This window comes from Muntiacus reevesi, chromosome 1 (genome assembly GCF_963930625.1).
Source record: "Muntiacus reevesi chromosome 1, mMunRee1.1, whole genome shotgun sequence".
Taxonomy (NCBI): Eukaryota; Metazoa; Chordata; class Mammalia; order Artiodactyla; family Cervidae; genus Muntiacus; species Muntiacus reevesi.
The window spans coordinates 256,812,747-256,840,311 of record NC_089249.1 but is presented as its reverse complement, the minus strand read 5'-3'; the positions used below and the strand labels follow the sequence as shown (position 1 = coordinate 256,840,311).

General features: G+C 41.9%; 1 protein-coding gene across 1 annotated transcript in view; it reads right to left on the bottom strand.

Annotated features, from left to right (window-relative positions):
- Positions 1 to 27,565, bottom strand: part of TENM2 (teneurin transmembrane protein 2) — a 1,359,342-nt gene that overhangs the window by 205,215 nt on the left and 1,126,562 nt on the right. Inside the window, exon 11 of the mRNA XM_065919048.1 lies at positions 12,424 to 12,629. Within this exon, the coding sequence (XP_065775120.1) occupies positions 12,424 to 12,629 (206 nt within the window). The remainder of the gene's footprint in view (positions 1 to 12,423; positions 12,630 to 27,565) is intronic.

The window sequence follows — 27,565 nt, the reverse complement described above, 5'->3', positions numbered from 1 at the left end:
AAGATATACTAAAAATATACTAAAAATTTTAATGTTTTCTGTTTTTCCTATCATCATTATATATTGCTCTTATAACAAATAAAAGTTATCTTTTAATAAAACTGTTGGAATTTGTTTTGCTTTGTTTGTTTGGGGGCTTGTGGGGTTTGCATTATGGATGCTTTGAAAAACATAATAGCTGATATCATTTCTTTGTGCCAACACAGTTGTAAATGCTTTATAAAGATTACCTCATTTACATCTCACAACAAAGCTATGAATGTGTAATATTATTATCTTCATCTTATAGACAAAGCAACCAAGGCACAGAGAGTCTGAGGGATTTGCCCAAGGTTGCAGAGCTTGCAAGCCCTGGCCGTCTGGTCTGGTCCAAACCCTTATCCCATGCTCGTTTGTGTTTGGAACAGCTGCACAGGCATTCCACAGAATGTCTGCTTAAACTTTATTTTTATTTGTGTATTTATATATTTTAAAAATTATATTTAAATACCCACCCTGACTCGACATACACAATAGGATCAAGTTCATCTGAGCGTATTTGGAAATAATAAAAGGTCACTTAAAATGGATGCTCTGAACACATGGGAAAATGACTGATTTGGAATTTACCTTGAACAACATAACTGTAACTTTGAAAGTATTTTTATCTCATATTTAGGAATGTTCAGGTTATGTTTGCAACTACACTCTAATTATTAGAATGAACACTGAGCTTTCCTGTATACACAAACATGTGACAATGAACATTTCATTGTCTCTCCACTATACTGACTGCAAAATGCACCCTGTTTTTCAGAGATGTCAAAAGAAGAGCATCGTGTGCATCTCAGAAGTGATAAACTATCTGAGAACAATGCAGCGTCACTGTAGCCTGACTGGTGCCACACCAACAAATGTAAACATACTGGCTGTCTTCCTCAGATCCTCCAGGACCCCTCTTCACGTTATTACAACCGCCCACTTAGAAGTGCCGATCGTGTCGCTTTCCTTGACGCTTCTCTCTGCCACGGTAGCTAACTGTGCTACCTTGGCCGGATCCACGTTGACCAAGTCCCCCTGGCACTCAGAAGCAGATCTCCAGCATCACTTCCTCTGATTTAATGAAATTCTTGTCTTGGGCTTGAGCTGTAATTTCCCTCTGCCAACACACACATTGGCATTTTACTGTGCCCCTGGGAATGACGGCCGGCAGCATTCACTTTCTCCGGCAGGAGGGAAAGGGGCGCCTGTCTGCCGTGTTCAGTACACACCGGTGTTGAGGCCCTAAACTCTGCCCCAGTTCTTTCCCCTGTAAAACGGGGCTGCTCCTAACAGTGCCTCCATCATAGGGTTGTTGTGAAGGTAAAATACTTTATATGGAACATTGTAGCCCTCAACTAATGCTGTCATCACAATTCACGTTAAATGGGGTGGGGGGGATCTCTGAGTGGGGAACATGTTTATAAGAGATCAGATAATTAATGGTTATTTTTGCCTTCTAACAACTTTGGCTTCCCTACAGACATCCGTACTGAGAGGGGCTTCGGTGAATTTTAAAAGTCAGTTAATTTCTGAGAAGAGTTTGGAATAAAGCTTTTCTTAATATCTCCAAACACAGATTTGACCTTCTGTTACTCTGTCCTTTATCAAGAAACTTCAAGATACGCACTGGGCTTTCTCTGATTCCACCTGAAGTGCGTCTGCTCAGAAAAAGTTGTATAAGCAACTCCACTGGAGATCCTGTTCAACCAAATGCCAGGCAGAGCAGAGACACAAGTTAATGTCAGGATATTAAACCAGGAATGCAAATTCAAGTAGACATGTAGCTGCGCCCCTATGTTCATAGCCATACTATTTCTAATAGCCAAGATATAGAAGTAACCTAAGTGTCCGTCAAGAGATGAATGGATCAATATATGATGTGTATCAAAGTATATACATACTTTGATAGATATATACATAACATACACACAATGGAATAATACTCAGCCATAAAAAGAAGGAAATTTTGCCATTTGCAGAAACACAGATAGACGTGGAGGGCATTATGTGAAATTAAATAAGTCAGACAGAGAAAGACAAATACTGTATGATATCACTTATATGTGGAATCTAAAAACCACAACAAACTAGTGAATGTAACAAAAAAGAAGCAGAGTCATAGATAGAACAAACTAGTAGTCACCAGTGGGGAGAGGGGAGGGAGGATGGGAAATACAGGAATAGAAGAGTAAGATAGTACTATCTATTACATATAAAATAAGCTACAAGGATATACTGTAAAACATGAGGCATATAGCCAATATTTTATAATACCTATAAATAGAGTACAATCTTTAAAAATTGTGAATCACTATATCGTACACTTGTAACTTACATAATATGGTATACCAACTATATTTCAATTAAAAAAAAGAACATGTAGCATGTTCCAGAACAGAGTTTTTTTTTTTTTTAAATAAAGACTTTCACAGCTTTAGTTTGGGGTACAACCTTTCTACTTCTGTATCTGAGGCAAGAGATGTGAATAGTTAGATATTTTACACTATTTAACCTTGAAATGATTATTGTCTATTGCTCTTCTTTCAAGTTCATGGATCAATTTAATTGAAGACTAGCCAGAGCCTGTAAGGGAAATGATGAAAAAAATACAGTTGCTCTTTGCAACTACTTATATACATTCACTGTGATTTTTCTCAAAACTGTGCAAACAAAACAAAGTACATAAATAAATTGAATCCTGAGAGTGATATAAGATTAGAGTCATCATCTATAACCTCTTAATGCTTGTTTTACTCAAAATAGTCTCATTTGTCACAAATCCACTTTTCCTAAAGAGAGAGAGATTGCTAAAATTAAGAAAAGCATAAAGAATATGTTGACAGATTGCCCATATTTCAACCACTGGAATGAACGTTAACACTGTGTCACATTTACTTTCAGTTATTCTATGGGCACACACATTCGTGTGTGTCTTGCAGATGGGGAAGTGTTCACCTTACCTTTAATGCTTTATTATGGATGAAAAAATACTCTTTAAATCTAATTCTCAGTCCTTTTTTCCTCACCTATTCCTACAGGTAACCAAGCTTATGAATTTAGTTTCTCTTTTGGTGTCTCTATTTCTATGTATTATATATAAATATATATAGTTACACATACAAACATGTATAGAGATTAAAACACATGTAATAAACACATATAAGAAATATATGCACATAGAGATTAAAACATTACAATAATAAATATGGATTTGAATTATAAACCATACTTATGCTAATAAAACTGTCACAACCTGTTTTATATATGGGGTTCTACATAAGATTCCACTTTAAGATATGGGTCATTGCCTAGAAAACTGGAAACTCTTGAATTACAGGACCTCTGAGATTCTGCTCAGTCAAAATATGTGGCTTGGTACTGCCCTCTCCTACTCATTCCTGCTTTCTCTGTCTCTGTCTTTCTCCCTGAGTTCCATGTACTCAAATCAATGACTTTTTGGAAAAATATTCAATGTGCCCTCCTCAGTACCAGATCCCTTGTAAAACTCAAGCATCTCCTGAGATTTCTCCTGACTAGTGACTGCCTAGGAGGATACTCATTGATTTAAATGGCAGTTTCCATTCCTGTAGGAGGCTACCAGATAATTGGAAGGGGTCTCCTGAGAAATACCTTCCCAAAAAGTACTTTTAGTACAATACAGAAACCAAAGTTCTCTTGGCTTCGCAAACTCTTTCTCTATGCCTCAAGTTCTTTTGGAGAGGAAGGGTCTGAAAAACATCCCTGTAAAAATATGCCCCTTCCTAAAATGAAATTAAAATGCCCACTACTAGGCATATACCCTGAGGAAACCAAAACTGAAAAAGACAAATGTATTCCAATGTTCATTGCAGCGCTATTTACGATAGCTAGAACATGGAAGCAACCTAGATGTCCTTTGACAGAAGAATGATAAAGAAGCTATGGTACATATACAATGGAATATTACTCAGCCATGAAAAGGAACACATTTGAATCAGTTCTAATGAGGTGGGTGAACCTAGAACCTATCATACACAGTGAAGGAAGTCAGAAAGACAAAAACAAGTACCATGTACTAACACATATATACGGACTCTACAAAGATGGTACTGATGAAATTATTTGTGGGGCAGCAATGAGACACAGACATAGAGAACAGACTTATGGACACAGGGTAGGGGGAGGAAGAAGACGGTGGGATTTATGGAGAGAGTACTATGGAAACCTACATTACCATATGTAAAATAGACAGACGACGGGAGTTTGCCGTATGACTCAAGGAACTCAAACTGGGGCTCTGTAACAACCTAGAAGGGTGGCATCGGGGTGGGGGGAGTTGGGAGGGAGTTTCAAGAGGGACGGGATATATATATTTATACACCTATGGCTGATTCATGTTGATATTTAGCAGAAACCAACATGATTTTGTAAAGCAGTTATCATTCAATTAAAAATACATTTAAAAAAATTTTATGTGGTGATTATGTAAGCTGACAGCCAAACCTGGTATGGGGAGGGATCCCCATAAGATCACCAAACACAGTTCTGCAGGATGAGAGAGGTCCAAGGAGAGCCTGTGTGACAATGGGCACTGGACGGGGCGCAGCGACAGAACCAGGCTGCTCAGAACACACGGGCATCCCAGTGACCCGGGGATGCAGTTAGTTACATCTCTAATGCAAACTATGTACAGCTGACTTGCTTGGACAAGAGAGAAGAGGATAAGGAAAGAGAGAATTCATTTTCAAATAAGGCTCTGAACTGGAGAGGGATAAACCAAGCTGGGAAAAAGTTAACACCACTCATCATCACCATCTATAAATTTGCCTTTAAAAAATGTCATTTAGGAGAATTCTGCTGATGAGGACAAACAGGAATGTTTGCTCAGCTCATTTGATCTTGGTCTGTACATGCTCAATCTGCCATATTTGCACTTATTTGGTATGATCATGGGGCAATTTGTGGTCTCTTAAATAGTTCCCTTCTATCGTTCAATGAATGTGTGGATAGTTTTGCTTCCCACCCCACAGACACATCTTAGGGTAAAGCACGGGGGCTGACAGCGTCTGCTTCTATCTCAGCATCATTTAATCCTCACTACTTCCTCCTAATAAACCCTTACAGCTGGACCTGAAAGTCCACCCCACACTTTCAAGTTGCCACTGGAACTGACTGGACTCATGGCTCCATCAGTCTGAGTGATGAAATAGGCATTTTTGAGATTTGCTAAACAGGATTGTGGAGAAGGTGAAGTCCCGGCAGGGCTCCCCTGCAGTAACTGCATCTTGTTGGCTTCGGTTTTCATGTACCTAATTTGCCGATTACTGACTTGTTCTCATGCAGGATTTGACTTGGCTTGACAAATCGGTAGTAATCAGTGATGAACTGTCAAGTAAACCTGCTTCCTGCCTTAACCACCCAAGAGTCTCACCTGCATCAGTAGCTTCTGAGATCTCCTTTGATCCCAGTACCGCTGCCAGGTCAGATGATGATGACAACTTTTAAGTCTCATCTGCTTCCTTTCTAAAACTGGGGTCAAGCAAACCTAACATGGTTGGTAGGATTTCAAATACTTGGCAAGATAGACTAGGCTACCTTACATACACTAGCCCCATAAGAATTTGAGCTGGTAGGTTGAGAGTGGCTTAGACTGACTCTTTTTTTTTTTTTCTCTTTGTGTCTAAGTATTTTTTAAAAAATGACGTATGAAAATGCTGCACTTAAAAGACAATATAATACCTATCTTTCAAATGGACAGATTAAACAATGATAGTATCTGGTTAATAGGAGTTAAAGTAAATAAAACGAACATTTATACACTGCCGCTGGTGGTAGGAGAGTATAGTGTGTGTGTGGTGTGTGTGTGTGTGTGTGTGTGTACGCTTAGTTGTTCAGTTGTGTCCAACTCTTTGCAACCCCACATAGTGTAGCCCACCAGGCTCTTCTGTGTTTGGGATTATCCAGGCAAGAGTACTGGAGTGGGTTGCCATTTCCTTCTCTAGAGGTATGGAGGGTAACTGGTATAAGCTTTCAGAAGGACAATTTGGCAATTCATATAAAATCCTTAAGAGTTGCTTTCAGGAAAAGAATTAAGGGTGTACACAAAGACTGGCCATGAGGACAGGTCTCCCAAAGCTTAACTGTAAGTCATAAGGGCCTTTCATTGGGATATTTGGTGCCCCTCCATCCAGGAACACCAGAGGACTGTAATTCCTGCTCCACAGAAGTTAGGATCTGACTTGCTTTTGGTCCGTAGGAGAAGAGCTTAAATGATATGTGATGCTTGAAAGCAGAAAACTTTAGGGATGGGTGCATAATTCATTCGTCTTCTCTTTCCTTTGAGACAGAGTACTAGTCATGTTCCTGACAGTGGAAGCTCCACAGTTCCCTGGCCTTGAATGAGACTGATATTGAGTAAAGTCCAATGTCACCTGAAATGAACACATGAAGTAGGGTTTCCCGACCTCAGCACTTGCGCCCTTTGGGGCTGGTTGTTATGGAGGGTTCTCCTGTGTGTGTCTAGCGGCCATTACCTGCCTGGAGTAAACTCTTCTTAGGGCAAACCCAAAAATATCTCCAGACACTGCAAAATGTCATGGGGGTGGGGGCAGGGACAGTGGGCAGAATTGGCCCAGGTCAAAAGCCACTGATATAAACAAGAAATAGCCTCTGTGGTTTTAAACCATTCAGCTTCTGAGTTGTTTTTTTTTTTTTTTAATTGCAACTGATTTGTTTTATTATAGCAAAAACTCTGTATAAATATTTAGCGAAAGGGGACTGCTTCCAATTATGGGTGTTTTTGCTTTCCTTTTGTTCTTCTGTGCTGTAAAAAAATTTTTTGTAATGAAAACAATTTGTCCTTTGATAAGAAGAAAAAAATGAGCCAATTAATTTTACTTTAAAAACCTATATTTACATAATTGCTTATTGATAGACAGTATTGGCTAGGGACACGCAGGATTTCTAAGTATGATGAGACACTTGTGTAACATACTTTTATATTGTATGTCTATTTACAAAGTGTTTTCCCATCCTACCTTTGTGGGGGGAGGTGTAATTACAGCAACACTGGGAGATGTAACTACAGCAACAGGTAGGCAAGGAAATTGAGGTTCAGAGAGATTAACATGCACATCTGAGGACACCTGGTTAATACATAGCAATGCCTTCATCCTCAGCTTTCTCGCTAATTCCAGTACTTTCTCCTCTATGCCACGCTGCCTCTGCATTTCTATAGAAAGCCACTTTCTAAAAGTCAACTGGGACAGACTCTGATTCTTTGGGAAATTTAAACAGGGAAGAAAGGATTCTCCTCTGTATTTAATATCCTTGGACAAGGGTACTAAACCTTGTAGGCACTTGGTCAGAGCACGATCCTCAATAAAATTTAAGCAGAGCCATTTCGTGCAGTGCAGCCGAGAGACTTTCACATTCCTCCCCCTCCCCACTTCTTTCTCTTTCTCTCTTTTCAGCTCAAATGAGTCACCTTGGCTAGTCTGCCAATCCCCATAGAACTTATGTTCCTTGATAGAATATGCCAATAGAAATGAGACATTCTATAATGGTTTGAGACGTGAGTTAGTTGCCTATCCCTGTGCGGGGCTAAGTGCCATCTCCTCTAGGAAATGTAACTCATCAAATGGACACGAGTGCTCGAAATAATAGCAAATGAATGTGAAGATGCATGGGGAGTCAGTTTCTCCCCCCTTTCTTTCTTTCTTTTTTTTTTTAAAGAAGCACCCCTGTATTGTAGCTGTCTCATGCATTTCCAAGCATCTGCACCATGGCTCGCTTACCTGACCCTCCAAGTCAAGCTCAACTCCCAGACTGGCAGCTGGACTGCAACCTCAGTGCACAACAGCCCACGCCTATTCATTTCTCTTCTGGAGAAATGGGATGGGGCTGTCCCTGGAGTGGAGCTATTTTGAGAGAACGATCACTAGAAAAATCACCGGCTTGGCAGGAGATGGACGGCGTGGTACAGCCGCAAAAGCAGGAGAGACACTGTCATGGAGGGTCTGAGTCCTGAATGTCAGAACAGCGGGGAACCTGGGTAGAGCATGTTTCTGCCTGCTGTCCACCCACAGTCAGTTTCAGAGAGTTACCGACTTGACTTGCCATGATCACTGGCTTTTCCGTGATTCTGACTGCTCAGAACATGCAAGCAGAGGGGGACAGCAGTGCTTCAGAACAAGGTCGAAAGGGGACATCTCCCCCCAAGTAAACCTCCTGGTGTCCAAGGGGCTAAGAGGAAAGTTATTCTCAGCTGTGCCCAGAGGCATGTTCCTACTTACTCGAATAATGCCAACAAGCATATTTCACTTCTGTCAATCTTTCATTACGCTACCAAAGAAACGGTGGAGTCTGAAGGTCAGGGAGACCCTCTAACACTTTGCATAATTTCCCAGCTCCTGACCAGAAGTTACAGAAATGCCTCGGGGACTCCTCTTAGCTGAATTTCTCTCTTTCTCTTAAGGGAATCTCTCTGAAGGACAGGTGTGATTTTTGTATCAAGAGTGTTGGTTAGTTGCATGCAAGTTGCATGCTAAGTCGCTTCAGTCGTGTCCGACTCTGTGCGACCCTATGGATAGCAGCCCATCAGGCTCCTCCGTCCACAGGATTCTCTAGGCAAGAACACTGGAGTGGGTTGCCATTTCCTTCTCTTAATAGCTATGCTAACTCACCTCTGGATAATCAGCACCTAGACCAATAAATATTTTTCTGGATGAATGGATGGAGGAGGACTTATTGATTACCACTTTACATGTTGGTCCCTATAGCATGGGCTGTATATGGTGTTAAAAACCTACACAGCCCTCTGTGCTCAGAAAAGAAACAGTCCTTTTAGTCACTTATATCGATTGTTTCAGGCTGTAAATATGGGACTGCAAATAAATTTCATCTTGAGAGCCAACACTGGTCAATTGGTAGTGGCTGCTTTGAGGGCTCTCTTGGAGGCATCTGTGCACCGAGTTTAGTGAGGAAAAGGTACAGTCATCGATTAGCAATGTCTGCTATGAGCTAAAGACACAGAAATGGTGGCCTGCTTTGCATTTGCCAGTGGGTTTAAAGCTTTATACTCTTCCACTGAATTTTCTGGATGAATACCTCCACAACACATGTTTTAAAAAGCTAGCTTTGACTGGATATAAAGGGTAGTTAAGGGTGTTTTTCCCTCCACTGGCATATTTTCCTAATGGACTTCTTTATATACTTGCTGGATTTGAAAGCAAATTGAGGCAGGAAACACTACTTGGTTTTCCTTAGGATACACAATTCTTACTGGTAAAGGAAACCAAACTAGATGAGGGTTAATGTATCCCAAGTGGGATGCTTAAGAAAATCTCTGCCAGGAGGGATGAAAAGAAAAATAATGAAATCCATAATATAATTCAACCTCTTCACTTCCAATGCTGGGAATAATCTCACTTTTGCAGTGTCAAGCACTTCCCAAGGAACTCAGTACGAGGAAGAACAGGGAAGCCACAGAAAAGTGTTTGCTGAATTTTGGTTAAAGTTACATCACTCCTGTCAAACACAGTGGGCTGTCTCCTAGGGATGCTTTAACAAATAACCCAAATCCCTGAACAAAAAGTACCCAACGATTAGCAAAGGTCTAGTCGGGATAAGCTAACTACATCATGGTAGGGAAGTAACCGATTTTTTTTTTTTTTTTTGAGAAATAGTTCTCATAACATAAATTTCACCATTTACAATTTGGTAGTTTTTAGTATATTCACTGTGTTGTACAACCATCACTGCTATCTAATTTCAGAGCACTTACATCACCCAGAAAAGACAGCCCATAGCTATTAGCAGTCAGTCCCAATTCCCTCCTCCCTCACCCTTGGCAATCACTTATCTCCTTTTTTGTCACGACCCCATGGACTGTGCCTACCAGGTTCCTCCGTCCATGGGATTTTCCAGGCAAGAGTACTAGAGTGGGTTGTCATTTCCTTCTCCTTTCGTCTCTATGGATTTTCCTATTCCATACAATATAAATAGAGTCATAAGGCGGTGACCAAAACCATCCCCAAGTAAGAGAAATGCAACAAAGCAAAACTGTTGTCTGGGGAGGCTTTACAAATAACTGAGAAAAGAAGAGAAGTGAAAGAGAAAAGGAAAGATATATCCATTTAAATGCAGAGTTCCAAGAACAGCAAGAAGTGATGAGAAAGACTTGTTATGTGAACAGTGCAAAGAAATAAGGAAAATAATAGAATGAGAAAGATTAGAGATATCTTTAAGAAAATTAGAGATACCAAGGGAATATTTCATGCAAAGAGGGCCACAATAAAGGACAGAAATGTATCAACCTAACAGCAGAAGATATTAAGAAGAGGTAGCAAGAATACACAGAACTGTACAAAAAAGCTCTTAATGATCCAGATAACCACAATGCTGTGGTCACTCACCTAGAGTGTGAAGTCTAGTGGGCTTTGGGAAGCATCACTATGAACAAAGCTAGTGGAGGTAATGGAATTTCAGCTGAGCTATTTCAAATCCTAAAAGATGAAGCTGTGAAACTGTCGTACTCTATTGAGCAAGTTTGGAAAACTCAGCAGAGGCCAGAGGACTAGAAAAGGTTAGTTTTCATTTCAATCTCAAAGGACAGTGCCAAAGAATATTTAAAAACCGCACAATTGTGTTCATTTCACATGCTATCAAGATAGGGCTCAAAATCCTTCAAGCTAAGCTTCAACAGTATGTAAACCAAGAACTTTCAGATGTACAAGCAGGATTTAGAAGAGGCAGAAGAACCAGAGATCAAATTGCCAACATCCGTTGGATCATAGAAAAAGAGAATTCCAGAAAAACATCTACTTCTGCTTCATTGACTAGTCAATGAAGACTTTGACTGTGTGGATCACAACAAACTGTAGAAAATTCTTAAAGAGGTGGCAATAACAGACCACCTTACTTGCCTCCTAAGAAACCTGTGTGCAGGTCAAGAAGTAACAGGTAGAACCAGACATGGAACAACAGACTGGTTCAAAACTATGAAAGGAGGACATCAAGGCTGTATATTGTCACCCTGATTATTTAACTTCTATGCAGAGTACATCATATGGACTGGGCTGGATGAAGCAGAAGCTGGAATCAAGATTGCTGGGAGAAATATCAATAACCTCAGATATGGAGATGATACCACCCTAATGGCAGAAAGTGAAGAGGAACTAAAGAGCCTCTTGATGAAGGTGAAAGAGAAGGGTGAAAACACTGGCTTAAAACTCAATATTCAGAAAACTAAGATCATGGCATCCGGTCCCATCACTTCATGGCAAATAGATACGGAAACAGTGGAAACAGTGGCAGACTTTATTTTCTTGGGCTCCAAAATCACTGCAGATGGTGACTGCAGCCATGAAATTAAAAGACAGTTGCTCCTTGGAAGAGAAGCTATGACAAACCTAGACAGCATATTAAAAAACAGAGACACATCACTTTGCCTGCAAAAGTCCATCTAGTCAAAGGTATGGTTTTTCCAGTATTCATGTACGGATGTGACAGTTGGACCATAAAGAAGGCTGAGCACAAAAAAATTGATGCTTTTGAACTGTAGTGCTAAAGAATACTCTTGAGAGTCCCTTTGACTGCCAGGAGATCAAGCCCGTCAATCCTAAAGGAAATCAACCCTGAATACTCATTGGAAGGACTGATGCTGAAGCTCCAATACTTTGCCCACCTGATGCAAAGAGCTGGATCATTGGAAAAGACCCTGATGCTGGGTACGATTGAGGGCAGGAGGAAAAGGGGATGACAGAGAATGAGATGGTTGGATGGTATCACTGACTCAATGGACATGAGTTTGGGCAGACTCTGGGAGATAGCAGAGGACAGGGAAGCCTGAAGTGCTACAGTCCATGGGGTAGCAAAGAGTCAGACATGACTGAACAACTGAACAACAAATATGCTATATAACCTTTTGCATCTGGCTTCTTTCATGTAATAAAACATTTCAAGATTCATCCATGTAACAATATTTCATTCTTATTTTAAAAAAAATTTCATCCCCTTTTATGTTTTAATCATATCCCATGGTGTGGAAAGACTACATTTTGTTTCTCCATTCACCAATTGATAGACATTTGTTTTGTTTCCGCTTATGAGCTATTATGAATAAATGCTGCTATGGACATTTATGTATGTTTTTAAGTGATAGAGTTTTCAGTTCTCTGTAGGAGTATATCTAGTAATGGAATTGCTGGGTCATACTGTAATTCTTTGTTTAACTTTTTGAAGAACTATTGAATTCCTTCCCCAGTGGCTCTCCATTTTACATTCCGACAAACCATGTATGAGGGTTCCAATTTTTCCACATCTCCACCAACACTTATTATTGTCCGTCCCTTCATTATAGCCGCCTCAGTGGGTGCGCAGTGGTATTTTTTAAACTCGTGGCTATATCAAGCATGGTCCTACCTGGGCATGAGACGGTGGAAGTCCTCTTCTTATGTAAACACCAAAGAGAGCATCCTTCCCGAGGGAGATGTTGAACTTTAAGAACTGAGGTTGACTGATGTGAATCTGCGATCTCCAAAACACGCCTGGTGGGACTTCTTGGGTCACCCGCCGACCAACTTCTGCTTCGCCACTGTCTATGCTGCTGTTCTTCAAGGACCAGGGCACTGGAAAATAGGAATTGACATCAAGTTGGTGACATGTGTACCCATTATTTGGCTCTGCATTTCCGACTGATTACATGTTAGGATCTAAAAAAATATATGCAAAGATGAAATTCATGGCAAATTTCTCTTCAGGTCACAGCTGAAAACATTGAGATTTGAGGGACTCCCCTGGTCATCTGGTGGTTAAGCATCTGCCTGGCAATGCAAGGGACACGGATTTGATGCCTGGTCCAGGAGGACCCCACTTACTGAGCCTGTGAGCCACAACTGCTGAGCTCACGTGCTGCAACTACTGAAGCCCGTGTTCCCTGAACCTGTTTTCTGCAACAAGAGAAGCCACCGCAACGCAAAACCCGAGCACCACAACTAGAGAGTAGCCCCTGCTCAAGATGACAACAGAAAGCCTGCGCACAACAACAAAGAACAGGGCAGATGAAAAACAAAACAAACCATTTCGGTTTTAAATAAGAAACACAGAAACGCATACCCCAGGGCATCTGAAATATTGGCACAATGCTTCCTGAACTTCTGTGACTGCTCTTTACTGATCAACTATCATAAGAGTTACAGCCTGACAAGTCCATGTAAAGCTTCCAGCACCCCAAATGTGACTGGGATGTTAAATCACCAGCAGGAGAGGGGAGAGTGATGTTAATTTGGCATGAAATGTAATTCGTGCAGCCTTTAATTATTCTTTCCAGCCACAAACAAGTCCAATATACTCTGACATTCTCATAAATTAAAAAAGAAAAAAAAGAGACATCAGTGAATAAAAATCAGTCCAAAGTAAATAAAATAACTGAACAGAAAATGCTGGCTTGCCCTCAGGCTGACCCAATACTGCTGCTAGCAGCTTCCCTGGTGGCTCAGATGGTAAAGTGTCTGCCTGCAATGTGGGAGACCTGGGTTCGATCCCTGGGTTGGGAAGATCCCCTGGAGAAGGAAATGCAACCCACTCCAGTATGCTCGCCTGGAAAATTCCACAGACGGAGGAGCCTGGTAGGCTATAGTCCATGGTGTCACAAAGAGTCGGACACGACTGAGTGACTTCACCTCTTCACTTCTTCTTCCCTGCTCAAGGGAGGGGCTTAAGAATCAAGTGGAAACCACACCCCTTGCATGGTGACACTGGTGCATTTCTGTTGCATTATTTGAAATCACTTACATAGAAACCATTGGTTGCACATACTCTGCATCCTTCAGAACTTTAGTAATAGGAGTTTCAGAAAATCCACCTTTAAAAGAGGAATTCTTAATAACAACAAACCAGCCAGGGTCACTTGCACTTCAGAGGGTGGTTTGCTTTACAAATATATAATTAAGAAAAAGCTGGGAGTTACTAGTAGTTGCCCAAGAAGAGCAAGTTAATTGATTTCCCAGAGCCTCATTAATCTCCTCTCTAAAATGGGAATAAAACCTTGTTGGAAGCTGGTTTCATATAGGCCATTTGTGATTCCTTCAAATGGATTCTAAACTTGAAACATAAAACCACAATCTCCTAGCTTCTTAAGATCTTCTAAACCAGCTGAAATCAAATACAGAAAGAATTGAAGACATTTTGGGTTTTGAGAGTCTTTTCATTTTTCGATTGATCACTTTGGTGGCCTTGTGGATCTGAAAACTTCAGCCTGAAAGGCAAAGCAGGGGAAGCAGGCTCCCTCCTGCATTCTGTGATGGATGGACTCCTCTGAATATATTCATCTGTACTTGGCTGCAATCCACTGCAAAAGGTTTGGATGGTCAGGAGGGATTATGCAGTTGCAGAAGACTGGCCTGAAGGGTTAGTGACTTAACCACCCCGGCTCTGTTACTATCTGGTCACTGCAGTCAAGACAAGACTCGTAAATGACTCATAAATGACAGCTTCTCCATCTGGAAAATGGAGAGGTGACACTCTTGGATCCTGAAGGTTTTCTATATCTAAATTATAAAAGAAAAACCGCAGAGTGACTTGAGGGTGTGAAGTTATTTTTTTCCCCTTTATAATAGCTCAATAGTGGAGCAAATACAAAGTAAGCAGGGGCTTCAAATAAAGTAGGAGACACCCCGGTTTGGACCTTAAGAGGACACGCTTGACCTCTAGAATAGGGAGTGGGCTTCCACAGGAAGTTGGGAAGCTTCCATCACAAAACACGGTTAGGAAGAAAAGAAACTAGTGAGTCCTGTGGTTCAGCTCTTTAGATGGGGACTTGAGGACGTGTTCCCCAAACATTTTCATGTGTCCTAACAGACTGTGGAGTTGGAGGAACCCTGCGTCACATGTAAGAGCAGAGACTCTGGACTGAGACCGCCTTGGTTCAAATCCCAGCTTGACACTTGCTATGGGTATCCTTCTCTGGGCCTCAGCTCCCTCACCTGCATAACTGGGACATTATTACTATTTATTTCATAGGGTTGTTAAAGGAATTTAATGACTTAATCTATGCTCTTGGAGTACTTTTTGGCACAAAATAAACACTAAATAAAAATTATCTAAGACTCAACAGTGGAGAAGGAAATGGCAACTCACTCCAGTATTCTTGCCTGGAAAACCTCATGAACTGTAGCCTGTCAGGCTCCTCTGTCCATGGGGTGACAAGAGTTGGACATGATTTAGCAACTGAACTACCACCACCACCAAGACTCAATTATTTTGCTGACATAATGACATACCCAGGGGGAATCACTTTTTATCACCACTGCATCAAAAGCTCTGAAGATTATAAATTAGAAATAGATTTGTACTTAAAAATGCTGCTTTTGATGGGCTTCCCTTCCACCTAATTAAGACCTTTTGGAAGAAGGGACACAATAAAAAGGATGCAGTAAGGAAGTAATGCAGGGGAAAAAAAAATCTCTGGGAAAGAACAGCTTACCAACCTCTTATAAAGACCACATGTAAGTCCAGCAATCATTCATAGTTTGGCAACAAGTTAAAAAAACACATTAAAAATGAAAGAATTTTAAAGAAATTATTCATCTTTACACTTAATAAAATGAACTTTCCCTCATGTCTGTTGGGCTTTCAGGGGTTGCTGGGTTAATGACAGGATATGAAAAAGAAGCAGGAAATAGGCACCCACGAGCCTGCTAATATGCTGTTGAAACTTAAACGGATTTTGATAATATCAAACCAAGTGAGGATGCGAGAGATGGCAAAGGGAGCTGGTTTCCAAAGAGGGGCTATGAGGGAGAAATTCCTGCGAGGAGTCTCAGGGGTTTGGTTCAGGACTGAAAGCAGTGGGGTCCCCCTTCTTACACGAGACCCTGACTTCAGGACACCAATGTCAGTAACAGCTGCTCCCACCAGTGGGGACAGGTTGCTTTCTCAGAAGGCACATTTCCCCCGTGGTTCTAGATGCTCCTTCCTCATGACCTATCCACTAAAGGAGGCAGTGCACCTGGGTGTTAAAGGTTTTGCAGTCAGACAGAACTGGGTTCAAATCCTGGCTCTGGTTCTGGCTTGCTGTGTGACCTCCACCAATCTGCTTAACCTCTCTGGGCCTTCACTGTCTTTTTGTTAAGATGGGAATGATAATAGTAACTATCTCATAGGGTGAGAGCAACAAATGAAAGTACACAAAGAAGGTGCTGAGCAGACTAAAAATAAAATAAATGCTAGTAACATTAATTAAATAAAAGAATGAAAAACTATAAAGGAACATAAGGGAAAGCATCTGTCTTTCTTTTCAGAGTAAAGAATTTCCAAAAGGAAACGTGTAGATATGTGATATGTATCTATATATTTATACATTTTGCACGTTATCTATCTACCTACCTATTCATCTATCCATCAAGAGAGAAGGGAGAGTCTAACTCTCTCTTAAGAGAACTATGGGAAGAAGTTTAAAATTGGGAGTCAGGCTCTGTTTCCACTACTGACTTGGTGGGACCTTCTAGGACCTGGTGTGTTTATCTTTCTGATTAGATTATTTTATTGAAAAACCTGCTTTCTTAACACTGAAATAACGATCCTGTCAGCTTTACCTTCACACTGAAGTTCTTTTGTCCTTTACACCCTGCCTCCCACCAGATAAACAGGTTCTTTCTCTGTCTCCCTAGCATTTACACTTCACTCTAAGGCAGCACTGTTATTAGCTACTATGTTGATTTTCTTTGCCTTCCTAGTTGTCATTCAGTCTCGAAGTTGTGTCCGACTCTTTGTGACCCCAAGGACTGCAGCATGCTAGGCTTCCCTGTCCTTCACTATCTCCTGGAGCTATCTTGAGTACTACCTTGCTCAAACTCATGTCCATTGAGTCGGTGATGCTATCCAATCATCTCATCCTTCGTCACCCCCTTCTCCTCCTGCCCTCAATCTTTCCCAGCATCAGGGTCTTTTCCAGTGAGTTGGCTCTTTGCATCAGGTGACCAAAGTATTGCAGCTTCAACTTCAGCATCAGTCCTTCCAATGAATATCCAGGGTTGATTTCCTTTAGGGTGGACTGGTTTGATCTCTTTGCTGTCCACAGATCTCTCAAGAGTCCTCTTAGCACCACAATTCTAAATCACGATTCTTCAGTGCTAAATCTTTTCTATGGTCCAACTCTCACATCTGTACATGACTACTGGAAAAACCATAGCTCTGACGAGATGGACCTTTGTCGGCAAAGTGATGTCTCTGCTTTTTAATACGCTGTCTAGGTTTGCCTTCCTAACTCTCCCTTATTAGACACCGTGCTCTCTGAGGTCAGGCAGAGCTGCAAATTGATCTCTGGGTTCTCAGCGGCTTGCACCTGGCAACTCATGGGTAATCTATAAATGCCTGTTGAATTGAATCAAGTTTTATCTGCCCATCTGATGGGGTATTTTAACTTAATCCCTATGAATACTGAGTAAAATGAGAGCTTTAAAGAAGATTTACTTTGAAAGGTTGCATGGAAACTGATTTTTTTTTAAATAAAATTCTCTTTTGAAAGCTCCAAGGGGAGATAACAGAAGTATCTAAACAAAACTTCCTTATGAATCCTTCTGAAAAATCATGAGTCAGCTTTTATCTTCTATATAAAATCTTATAAAACAATGAGCTAGGGCAGCTAGAGTCTGGTGGGTAAGTTCTTAGATTAACAACCCAAAGTTGAGAGCCCTCATTCTGATGCTTTATGACTCTGAACCATTTGTGAAGGAACAGGGGTGTAAAGGAACTATTCTGTTGACCTCCCATCCTTGCTATTAAGAAGGTGGCTAGTTTTAGGCACGTGAGCTCTCAGGTCTCATTGTTCTTGTCTACATAGGAGTGGTATGACCCAAAAAATATCTTAAGGTGCCTTCCACCCTAGCCTGCTGTGGTCTAGAGTGAGCCAGGAGGGTGGTCTCCTGTTTTGTGCTATGAATATGCGTGTGTGATGTTTGCAGGGGAAGGGCTTATGAGAAAGTGAAGGTTACATCCCTTTTAACAAACTAGTGACTGCTTTCAAAGTAAGTTTCCCAGATGTGAAACTGAAGTATGCTTTTGCAAACAGGAGTTTTCACTTTTTCCCCAACAGTTCAGTTCAGTCGCTCAGTCGTGTCTGACTCTTTGTGACCCCATGGACTGCAGCATGCCAGGCTTCCCTGTCCATCACCAACTCCCAGAGCTTACTCAAACTCATGTTGATTGAGTTGGTGATGCCATCCAACCAACTCACCCTCTGTCATCCCCTTCTCCTTCTGCCTTTACTCTTTCCCAGCATCAAGGTCTTTTCCAATGAATCAGTTCTTCACATCAGGTGGCCAAAGTATTGGAGTTTCAGCTTCAGCATCAGTTCTTCCAATGAATATTCAGGACTGATTTCCTTCAGGATGGACTGGTTGGATCTCCTTGCAGTCCAAGGGACTCTTAAGAGTCTTCTCCAACACCACAGTTCAAAAGCATCAATTCTTCAGTGCTCAGCTTTCTTTATAGTCCGAACTCTCACATTTGTACATGACTACTGGAAAAACCATAGCTTTGACTAAACAGACCTTCGTTGGCAAAGTAATGTCTCTGTTTTTTAATATGCTGTCTAAGTTGGATAGCTCAGTTCGTAAAGAATCTGCCTGCAACATGGGAGACCCTGGTTCAATTCCTGGGTCAGGAAGATCCCCTGGAAAAGGGATAGGCTACCCACTCCAGTATTCTTGGGCTTCGCTTGTGGCTCAGCTGGTAAAGAATCCGCCTGCAGTGCGGGAGACCTGGGTTGGGAAGATTCCCTGGAGAAGGCAAAGGCTACCCATTCCAGTATTCTGGCCTGGAGAATTACATGGATGAGTCCATGGGGTCGCAAAGAGTCGGAAACGACTGAGCAACTTTCACTTTCTAGGTTGGTCATAACTTTTCTTCCAAGGAGCAAGTGTCTTTTAATTTCATGGCTGCAGTCACCATCTGCAGTGATTCCGGAGCCCCCCAAAATAAAGTCTGTCACTGTTTCCATTGTTTCTTAATCTATTTGCCATGAAGTGATGGGACCAGATGCCATGATCTTAGTTTATATATATATTTCCCCATATATATAAAAATATACATGTTTTTTGTTGTTGTTGTTGCTGTTTAGTCGCTTACTTGTGTCTGACTCTTTGCGACCCCAAGGAGCGTAGCCCACCAGTCCCCTCTGTCCATGGGATTTTCCAGGCAAGAATACTGGAATGGGGTGCCATTTCCTTCTCCAGGGGATCTTACCAACCCAGGGATCAAACCCAGGTCTTCTGAGTGTCTTCTGCATTGCAGGCTTATTCTTTTACCACTGAGCCATTGGGGAAGTCCAAATTTTTCATCTTGAAATAATTTCTGATTTACAGAAAATTTTCAAAAATTGGTACAAAGATCCTTCATCTCCTTCACCCAGACTCCAAAAATATTATACACACTTGTGCCTTCTCTATATATAAATGTTTTTTTTTTACTGAAACATTCAGAGTTAAGTGGTAAACAGGTTACTCCTCTAAATATCTCCATGTGTTTCTCCTAAAAACAAGGGCATTCTTTTTCAGAACCATAGTGCAGTTATCAAAAATAGAAAAATAACACTGATACAACTAAACACATATATTTATAGATCTTATTCAAATTTGCCAATTATTACACCAATAGTCTTTATAACCAACAGGGAAAAAAAAGACTCTACATACTTAAAAGAATCTTTAAAACGAATGTGTATAACTTGGGTAATTTTAAAAATAATAAAAAGGAAGAAAAATACACCATTACTGCTACTCAAAAGATGAAAAGGAAAGATGGTTTTTGTAAACTGCTATTGCCGATGTGAGGAACCATCCCAGTGACTCCGTCCCTGAGGATATAATCCCCGGGCTGCTGTCTGGAAAGTCTGTGCTAGCCTCTGAGGTCAAAGGGGCCAGTAGCCTGAACCAGGCTCCCAGTCCCACAAACAAGGATCTGAACCTGGGCTCCTGGAGCCATGAGAGCTGTTCCAGGATCAGAAGTATGGCTAATCCCTAAGAGGATGCCATTGAGAGACACTCAACAAGGAAACAACATAATTACCGTTTCTAGCTTTACCTCCAGAGAAATGGTGGTTCTGATGGTAAACACACTGCCTGCAATGCCGGACACTTGGGTTTGATCCCTGGGTCAGAAAGATCCCCTGGAGAATGAAATGGCAGCCCACTCCAGCATTCTTGCCTAGAGAATCCCATGGACAGAGGAGCCTGGCAGGCTACAGTCCATGGGATCGCAAAGAGTCAGACACTACTGAGCAACGAACACTTTCTTTACCTCCAAGATGGGTGTCCATATACTGAGAAGTTCTGAGATATCAGGGGGCAATGTTACGTGTGGAGCTGGTCAGCCCTGGGTTTGAATCCCAGCTCTGACAACTACTAGCTGCATGCCTTTGGGCTGATCCCTCCCCTTCTCCAAGTCTGTCTACTCATCTGGGGTTGTATGATGGGGTTGCTTCTGAGGATTTATCAGAGTAACAGAGGTAGGACCTGACTTTTAGGCGCTTCTCTATCTTTCTATCTGTTGCGCTACCTTAAAACATCTGTAACTATTTATCACAGATCTGGAGGATAAATGTGTAGTGGTCTAATTTATAATATCAGCTGCATAGCGTAGGCACTATTTTTTAACTGGTGGATAGTTTCCAGTAGCTGTAAACAGATGTAAGAGTTGGACCATAAAAAGGCTGAGCACCGAAGAATTGATGTTTTTGAATTGTGGTGCTAAAGAAGACTCTTGAGAGTCCTGTGGACTGCAAGGAGATCAAACCAGTCAATCTTAAAGGAGATCAACCCTGAGTATTCATTGGAAGGACTGATGCTGAAACTCCAATATTTTGGCTGCCTGATGCAAAAAGCTGACTCACTGGGAAGAATTGAGGGCAAGAGGAGAATGGGGCAACAGAGGATGAGATGGTTGGATGGTATCACTGACTCAATGGCCCTGAGTTTGAACAAACTCTGGGAGATGGCGGACAGGGAGGCCTGGCATGCTACAGTCCGTGGGGTCACAAAGAGTCACACTTGACTTAGCGACTGAACAGCAGCAAGAGTAGTTGCTTTATAATGTCGTACAATGAAGTGAATCAGTTATATGTATACATATATCCCATTCCTCTTGGCCCTCTGTCCCACCACCAACCTCCTCCATCCCACCCCGTGAGTCATCACAGAGCACAGAGCTGAGTTCCCCATGGTATATAGCGGCTTCCCACCAGCTATCTTACACACGGTTGTGTATATATATGTCAATACTGCTCTCTCGGTTCATCTTACCCGCTCTTTCCCCTACTGTGTCCACAAGTCTTTTCTCTGTATCTGCATCTCTATTTCTGCTCTGCAAATAGGTTCATCTGTACAGTTTTTCTAGATTCCACATTTACACATTAATATATGATACTTGTTTTTCTCTTTTTGACTTACTTCACTTTGTATGACAGACTCTAGATCCATTCACACCTCTGCAAATGACCCAATTTCACTCCTTTTAATGGTTGCATAATATCCCATTGTATATACGCACCACATCGACAGAGGGCCTAGGGCTGGGACTGGGTCATAATGAGACAGACACTTTTCAGAGCAGCTGAAATCAATATACGATGAGTGGTCAACAGGTCTGCAGACCTGGGGGAAACCTATGGCATGAATTAAAGTGGTATGGCCGGAGAAAGAAAAGTCTAGTTTATTCATCCCAAACTACAGGTGTTGATGGGGACTCTAGCTGCTTAGGTGGACAACTGAAAAGCAGTTGTATATTTATTTAACAATGATTCTTGAAGGTACCAAGCAATGTCAGGTGGGTCATTCACGCATGTACTCATGCAACAACTATCTATCAGGCATCAACTGCAGCGCTAGGTAATCTCTGGTCTACATTAAAGTTGGGGTGTCTGTCATATTCCCGTTATCTAGGCAGCCTGAAATCAGGGTCCCATGGACAGCATCAAGCACAGGAGAATTTAACACCATTCTGTAATCATTTTGTGAGAGTTCACCACCATCCTTGGGCTCTTGGGAATGACCGAGGGTGGGGTCCTGGCAAATACCATGAAGTCCAGCCTGCGTCTCCCAGAGTTGCAGCTTCCACGGCCAGCTTTTCTTCCTATTATGAGCTGCCCAGTGAAAAGCGGAGATGACGATCATTTTGCCCTACGAAGCAGATGCTTAAGACACATTGGTTCTGGCTGGTTCACCTCTAGCTTAAAGATGAGATTTCTGGGATTTTAGAGGCAACACTCTAATGATCAATTACACAGGATAATCTACCTCTATAACTTCCACGGAAGATTGCTCATAGAAATGTGAAGCGACTGCCTATTTCAGACACATGTACCTAAAATTCCAGCCAGTTAAATAAGACTGATGTTGAGCAAAACGACAGCCGTCCGTAGCCCCATTAGAAGCTAATCATTTCAGAAAATGTTGCCATAATTCATTTATGGAAACAGCGAGACTATTCCCCAAACAAGTGATAAAGGGAATGGACTCATAGTCATACCAGGAAAATGAAGCCTCATATTAATACTTCCTAAACTTGAACTGAACTCTGGAGGCACCTTGGCATAAATCTGCCTTGCAGATTATTCTGCCTCACATATTTTTATCTATCGCAAATAAAGTGGAATTCAGAATATTGCTTCAGTCATTACACCTCGTTTCCATTTATTTGGGAAGCAGGACAACCATCTGCGGGTTCTGTTTAACCAAGAGATAGGTGAAAAGATTCACCTAAGGACATTAGATTCACCAGCTTGTCTGAGTCAGCAGCAGCCTGGAAGCTTGCCTGTTGCTCTTGGCTGGCTATTCCTCGGGAATAGACTTCCATCCTGAGTGTCTACTACTACCATGATAGTTTTCAGAACATCACACAACAACAGTGATTTTCATAAAATCCTTCAGCGTGAGGAACTACACGTGGCTTTTACATCTTCCGAAACCTCAATCTTAGACAAAAATGGCCAACTCTCTGCCACTCAGGGTGTTAACAGATATTTATACATCTAATGGTTCAAGTGAATATGCTTTTGTATTAATATATAGTTCAGTTCATTAGTATTACTTATAGCACTAAAATTGATGGATTGGTTACAACTCACCATGGAATTTCCCAGTTCCTTTATGATTTTTTTTTTTTTTTCCAGACCAGAGGACCACAGAAGTAACGTGACTTGGTCAGGGTCACACAGATCTTAAGTGCTGGCTGGAACTTGGATCAGAAACCATGTCTGACTGATTCTGCAACCCAAATATGTAACCACCATGCTGACGGCATTTTGGACCCTGGGCCAAGTACAAGGGATACAAAAAGACATGTATCAAGCAGAGATCAAGCTCTGGGTGTGGAGATCTCTCTGAAAGAGAAGCATGCCAATGAAATTTCAGGGCAAATGCAGCAGGGAGGGAAACTGGATCTCATTATTAATACCTATGGCAAGGCACCATGGGCTTTTAGGTGGCACTGGTGGTAAAGAACCCGCCTGCCAATGCAGGAGACATTAAAGATGGTGGTTTGATCCCTGGGTTGGGAAGATCCCCTGGAGGAGGGCATGGCAACCCACTCCAGTATTCCTGCCTGGAGAATCCTACAGACAGAGGAGCCAGGCGGGCTACAGTCCATGGGGTCGCACAGAGTCGGACATGACTGAAGCGACTCAGCACACACGCATCCATGATGATGCTATCTAGGTCCAACAGGGGGTATGCAACTTGGAACAGGGTGCAGGTGGCAGTGAGAAGCTGCAGCCCAGCAGGGTGAGGCACTCAGCGGTGCCTCTCTGCAACAATGGTGGAATGGCAAGGCCTGCAAAACCAAGGGAGTTGTTGCATGGCTGTGTAGGCTGTGGGTGTATCTGCCAGTGGATGTGCAGTACTGTAATGACTGGCTCGAACATAATGACCCCTTGCCCTTCTGGGAACTTCACCGACTTTGAAAAAGCCCCATGTAGGGAAGTGATCATTTTGGAACCCTGGGCTGTGTTCATTGAGAGGCTGACGAGAGCCAGAGGAAGAATTAGCAACCTCCCTGCTAATCTGGCTCCTAGTACCATACATTAAGCCAACTAGTAAAAATCATTATGAAGTTTTTGCTGAAAGGGCAAGTGTAGAAAAACATGTTTCTAAACAGAATAACAGTCTTTGCCATTTTTTTCCAACTTGCATACCATCTGGAAATTCTGATTTTTTTTTTCAAAGGGTAGGAAAGAAATGTGCTCCAGGCACAAATAAATGTTTACAGCTGAGTTATAAACCGAGAATGGTGGGGCTTAAAACAGACAGGCTGGCAGTGATGGAACTCAAGCTGCAGTGAGACAAATGATGCGGTGAGGAGTTGGCCAGCTTGTTTTTGCATGTTGGCCCTTTGGAGCAGGAAGTCCTGCTTCCTACTGACCTCATCAAGTATGTAGTTAAGAAGTCCTCATTACGGTTTGTCCCAATTCTTAGAAGATAAAGAAGAAAGATAAAGTGGCAGGATTGTCTACCTTGACATTCTGAAGGCAGCCTTTGCCTTTGGGAAATACAGCACCTCATAAGAAGTTGCCAATCCATGGAGGCTTGTTAAACGGACTGACTGGGAGACATGATGATGATGTCAGGAACAACAACAAATATTCATGGATCTCTTATTAGTGTCTGACATCATATACCATGTTGTATAAGTAACATCTCATTTATGCTGGACAGCAACTTTATGAGCAGGTACCACTATACAGATGATGACCCAAGAGGCTGAGGGAGGGCAAATGACCTGTTTACATTCACACAGCTGCTAAGTGATGGAGCTGGTGTTTGTATCCTGTGAGACCAACCCCAGAGCCCTATATTACAGAGCATCTGTCAATGCAAAGTTACCAAGAACATACTAAACCCAACTCTCGGTCAAGAAGGAAAAATTGATATATTGGTGTTTGGTCTTTCTCCCTAGTCTCTTATAGTTATTAGTTACAATTCCTAGGAAAGTATAAGTGGGTTTGTACATGATCAAGAACAGTCATCAACATTTTCCTTAAGGGGCCAGATAGTAAATATTTTAGTTTTTTCAGGCCATCTAAGCTTAGTGACACCTACTTGACTCCACTCCAGTGCAAAAGCATCCAGGGACAATGAATAACATGGCTGGATTCCAATAAAACTTTACTTGAAAAAACAGACGACTGGCCAGATGGGGTCCATGAGATACAGTTTGCTGACCCCAGATCTAGAGGATGCCCTGAATGTAAAATGAGTGATAGGTTTTGAGAATGGTCCATGAAATTCTACTTGGGAGTTTATTCTTTCTTAAGATCAGTGCACAAATTGGCTACATATGATGTGCCCTTTAAAAGTTCTTGTACACTTTGCCTCTGGGCCTGACCAATCAAACTGGATTCCCTTATGCTATCTGACCAGGTCAGAACACTGTATTGAATCTTCGTTCTCCAGGCTCATCTCATCCCAGATCTATAGAAAAAGTGCTCCGTGCTCTTGTAATGAAGATGTATGAGTTCATTCCTTTTAACATAGAAATACACTCGAGATGGTGAGTGATTCTGGCAGTCTGTGGGCTCCCTTCCCTTGATGTGAAATCCAACACCCAAATCAACCACATTAAGGTTTAATTGAAAGAGAGAATGGAGAAAAAAAACAACAACAAAAAAACCATGAACAACAACAAATGGAAAAGGGGAGACAAAGCCCAAAGAACATATACTCTCCCAACTAATTAATCAAGTGCTTTGCTTCCACTAACATATCCGACTGTGTAGGCTGCCTTGTCTATTAGACTCCTTTCCAAATCTGAGCAATGTAAACACTCCTAAAGACCAGGTAATGAAATCTCTATCAATGTGCCATCTTAGATGGGACTCACATGCCTGTGTTTTGCTTACATTTTAATTTGTGTCTGCTGGATACTTACCCAGTAATTGCTTAATAAGATTAACCTCCCTGACAATGCGTGGTGGTGGATTTTGATGAAAACATTATCGGAGTGAAGGATTATCGTATAGCGCAAAAAAACAGAGGGGGTGGTATTTAATTAACTTATTGCCAATATATCTTGATTGTCTCTTTGAAACACTGGAGAAGTAGTCGATTGGAATTGATTCAGCTTATCTAAATGTATAGAATTGGCGAGGGTGGAGGAGATGGGTCACTGAGTAAAGAAATTCAAACTCAGGGTCACTGCCTTTTGAAAGTGTTAGGCGGGTGTGTGAAAATGTAAACCTTTCGAGTTGATTTTAAAACCAAACTTTTCAACTTAGGAAGAGATGGGCTCTCTTTGGTCACAAAGAAAGTACTGTTTTGGTGTTCAGAAGAAGGTGTTCCAAGTTTTATCCCAGCTTTAAGCAATTTGAAATGCTCAGACTTTATGATAAGGGTTCTCTTGACATGATTCACTGGTCAGGGACTTCCCTGGTACCAGTGGATAAGAATCAGTCTGCCAATGCAGGGAACGGGGGTTCCACCCCTGGTCCGGGAAGCTTCTACATGCGCTGGAGCAACTAAGGCTCACAAGCCACAATGCAGAGCCCATGTGCCACAACCACTGATACCCGTGTGCTTAGAGTCTGTGCTCTGCAACGGGAGAAGCCGCAGCAATGGGAAGCCCGAGCACCCCAATGAAGAGTCGCCCCCGCTCGAACCCAACTAGAGACAGCCCACATACTGCAACCAAGGCCCAGCGTGGCCCCAAATAAGTAATTATTTAAAAAACCACTGGACAATGATTTGGCAACCCCTTTGCTGTCTCAGAACTCACTTGGAAAATATTCTTTTGTGTGTGACGTTATGTGACTCACACAATGTTTTCCAAAGCAGATTGCATCTGAGGGGAAAAATTCTGGTCTTTTCTAAGACACTGTGGAAAATGCTCCTTTGTTCATTTAGAGACATCATACTCTCAGCTAGGACTTGCTCTCTTTGGGGAACCTTCTGCCCTGCTGGTGTGGGAGGCTCTAGTCCGGTGGGGATTGGAAACAAAGCTTAACCACACATGGGAGAAGAGGCGGACCTCCATTTATGGAAGTTAATGACTATCGGGGATTTCCTTTTGTGAAGACTGCTATTTTCAAAGTGTATATAACCTCAGTATGTATGCACACATAAAATATATTCCTGTGCAAAATATATGCATATTCACTTTTCAACGTATATTCTGCACTCTTTTCAAAGGACGGGGTGCTGATTTGGAGAATAAAGGGCATATGTGGATCAGACATAACAGAATCTCCCAAAAGCAGTGTATCTCAAAAAGCAGCGTCATGGACATTTTGGATGGAAAGACTCCTCATTGTGGGAGGCGTTCCTGTGCACTGTAGGCTGCTTAGCTGTATCTCGGCCTCTACCTACTAGATGCCGGCTGCATCTCTTTTAAAAGTGACAATCAAAAAATCTCCAGACTTTGTCAGATATGTCCCTAGGGGGCAAAGACACTGCAGCTGAGAACCACTGCACTAAAGGGAACTCAAGTTACATGTATGGGTGGTGTCAAGTCCTAGAGGAGAGCAGACTGCAAATCTGGGGCCAAGAAATTTGGCTCCTGGCTTTTGGGTCAGTGAAGA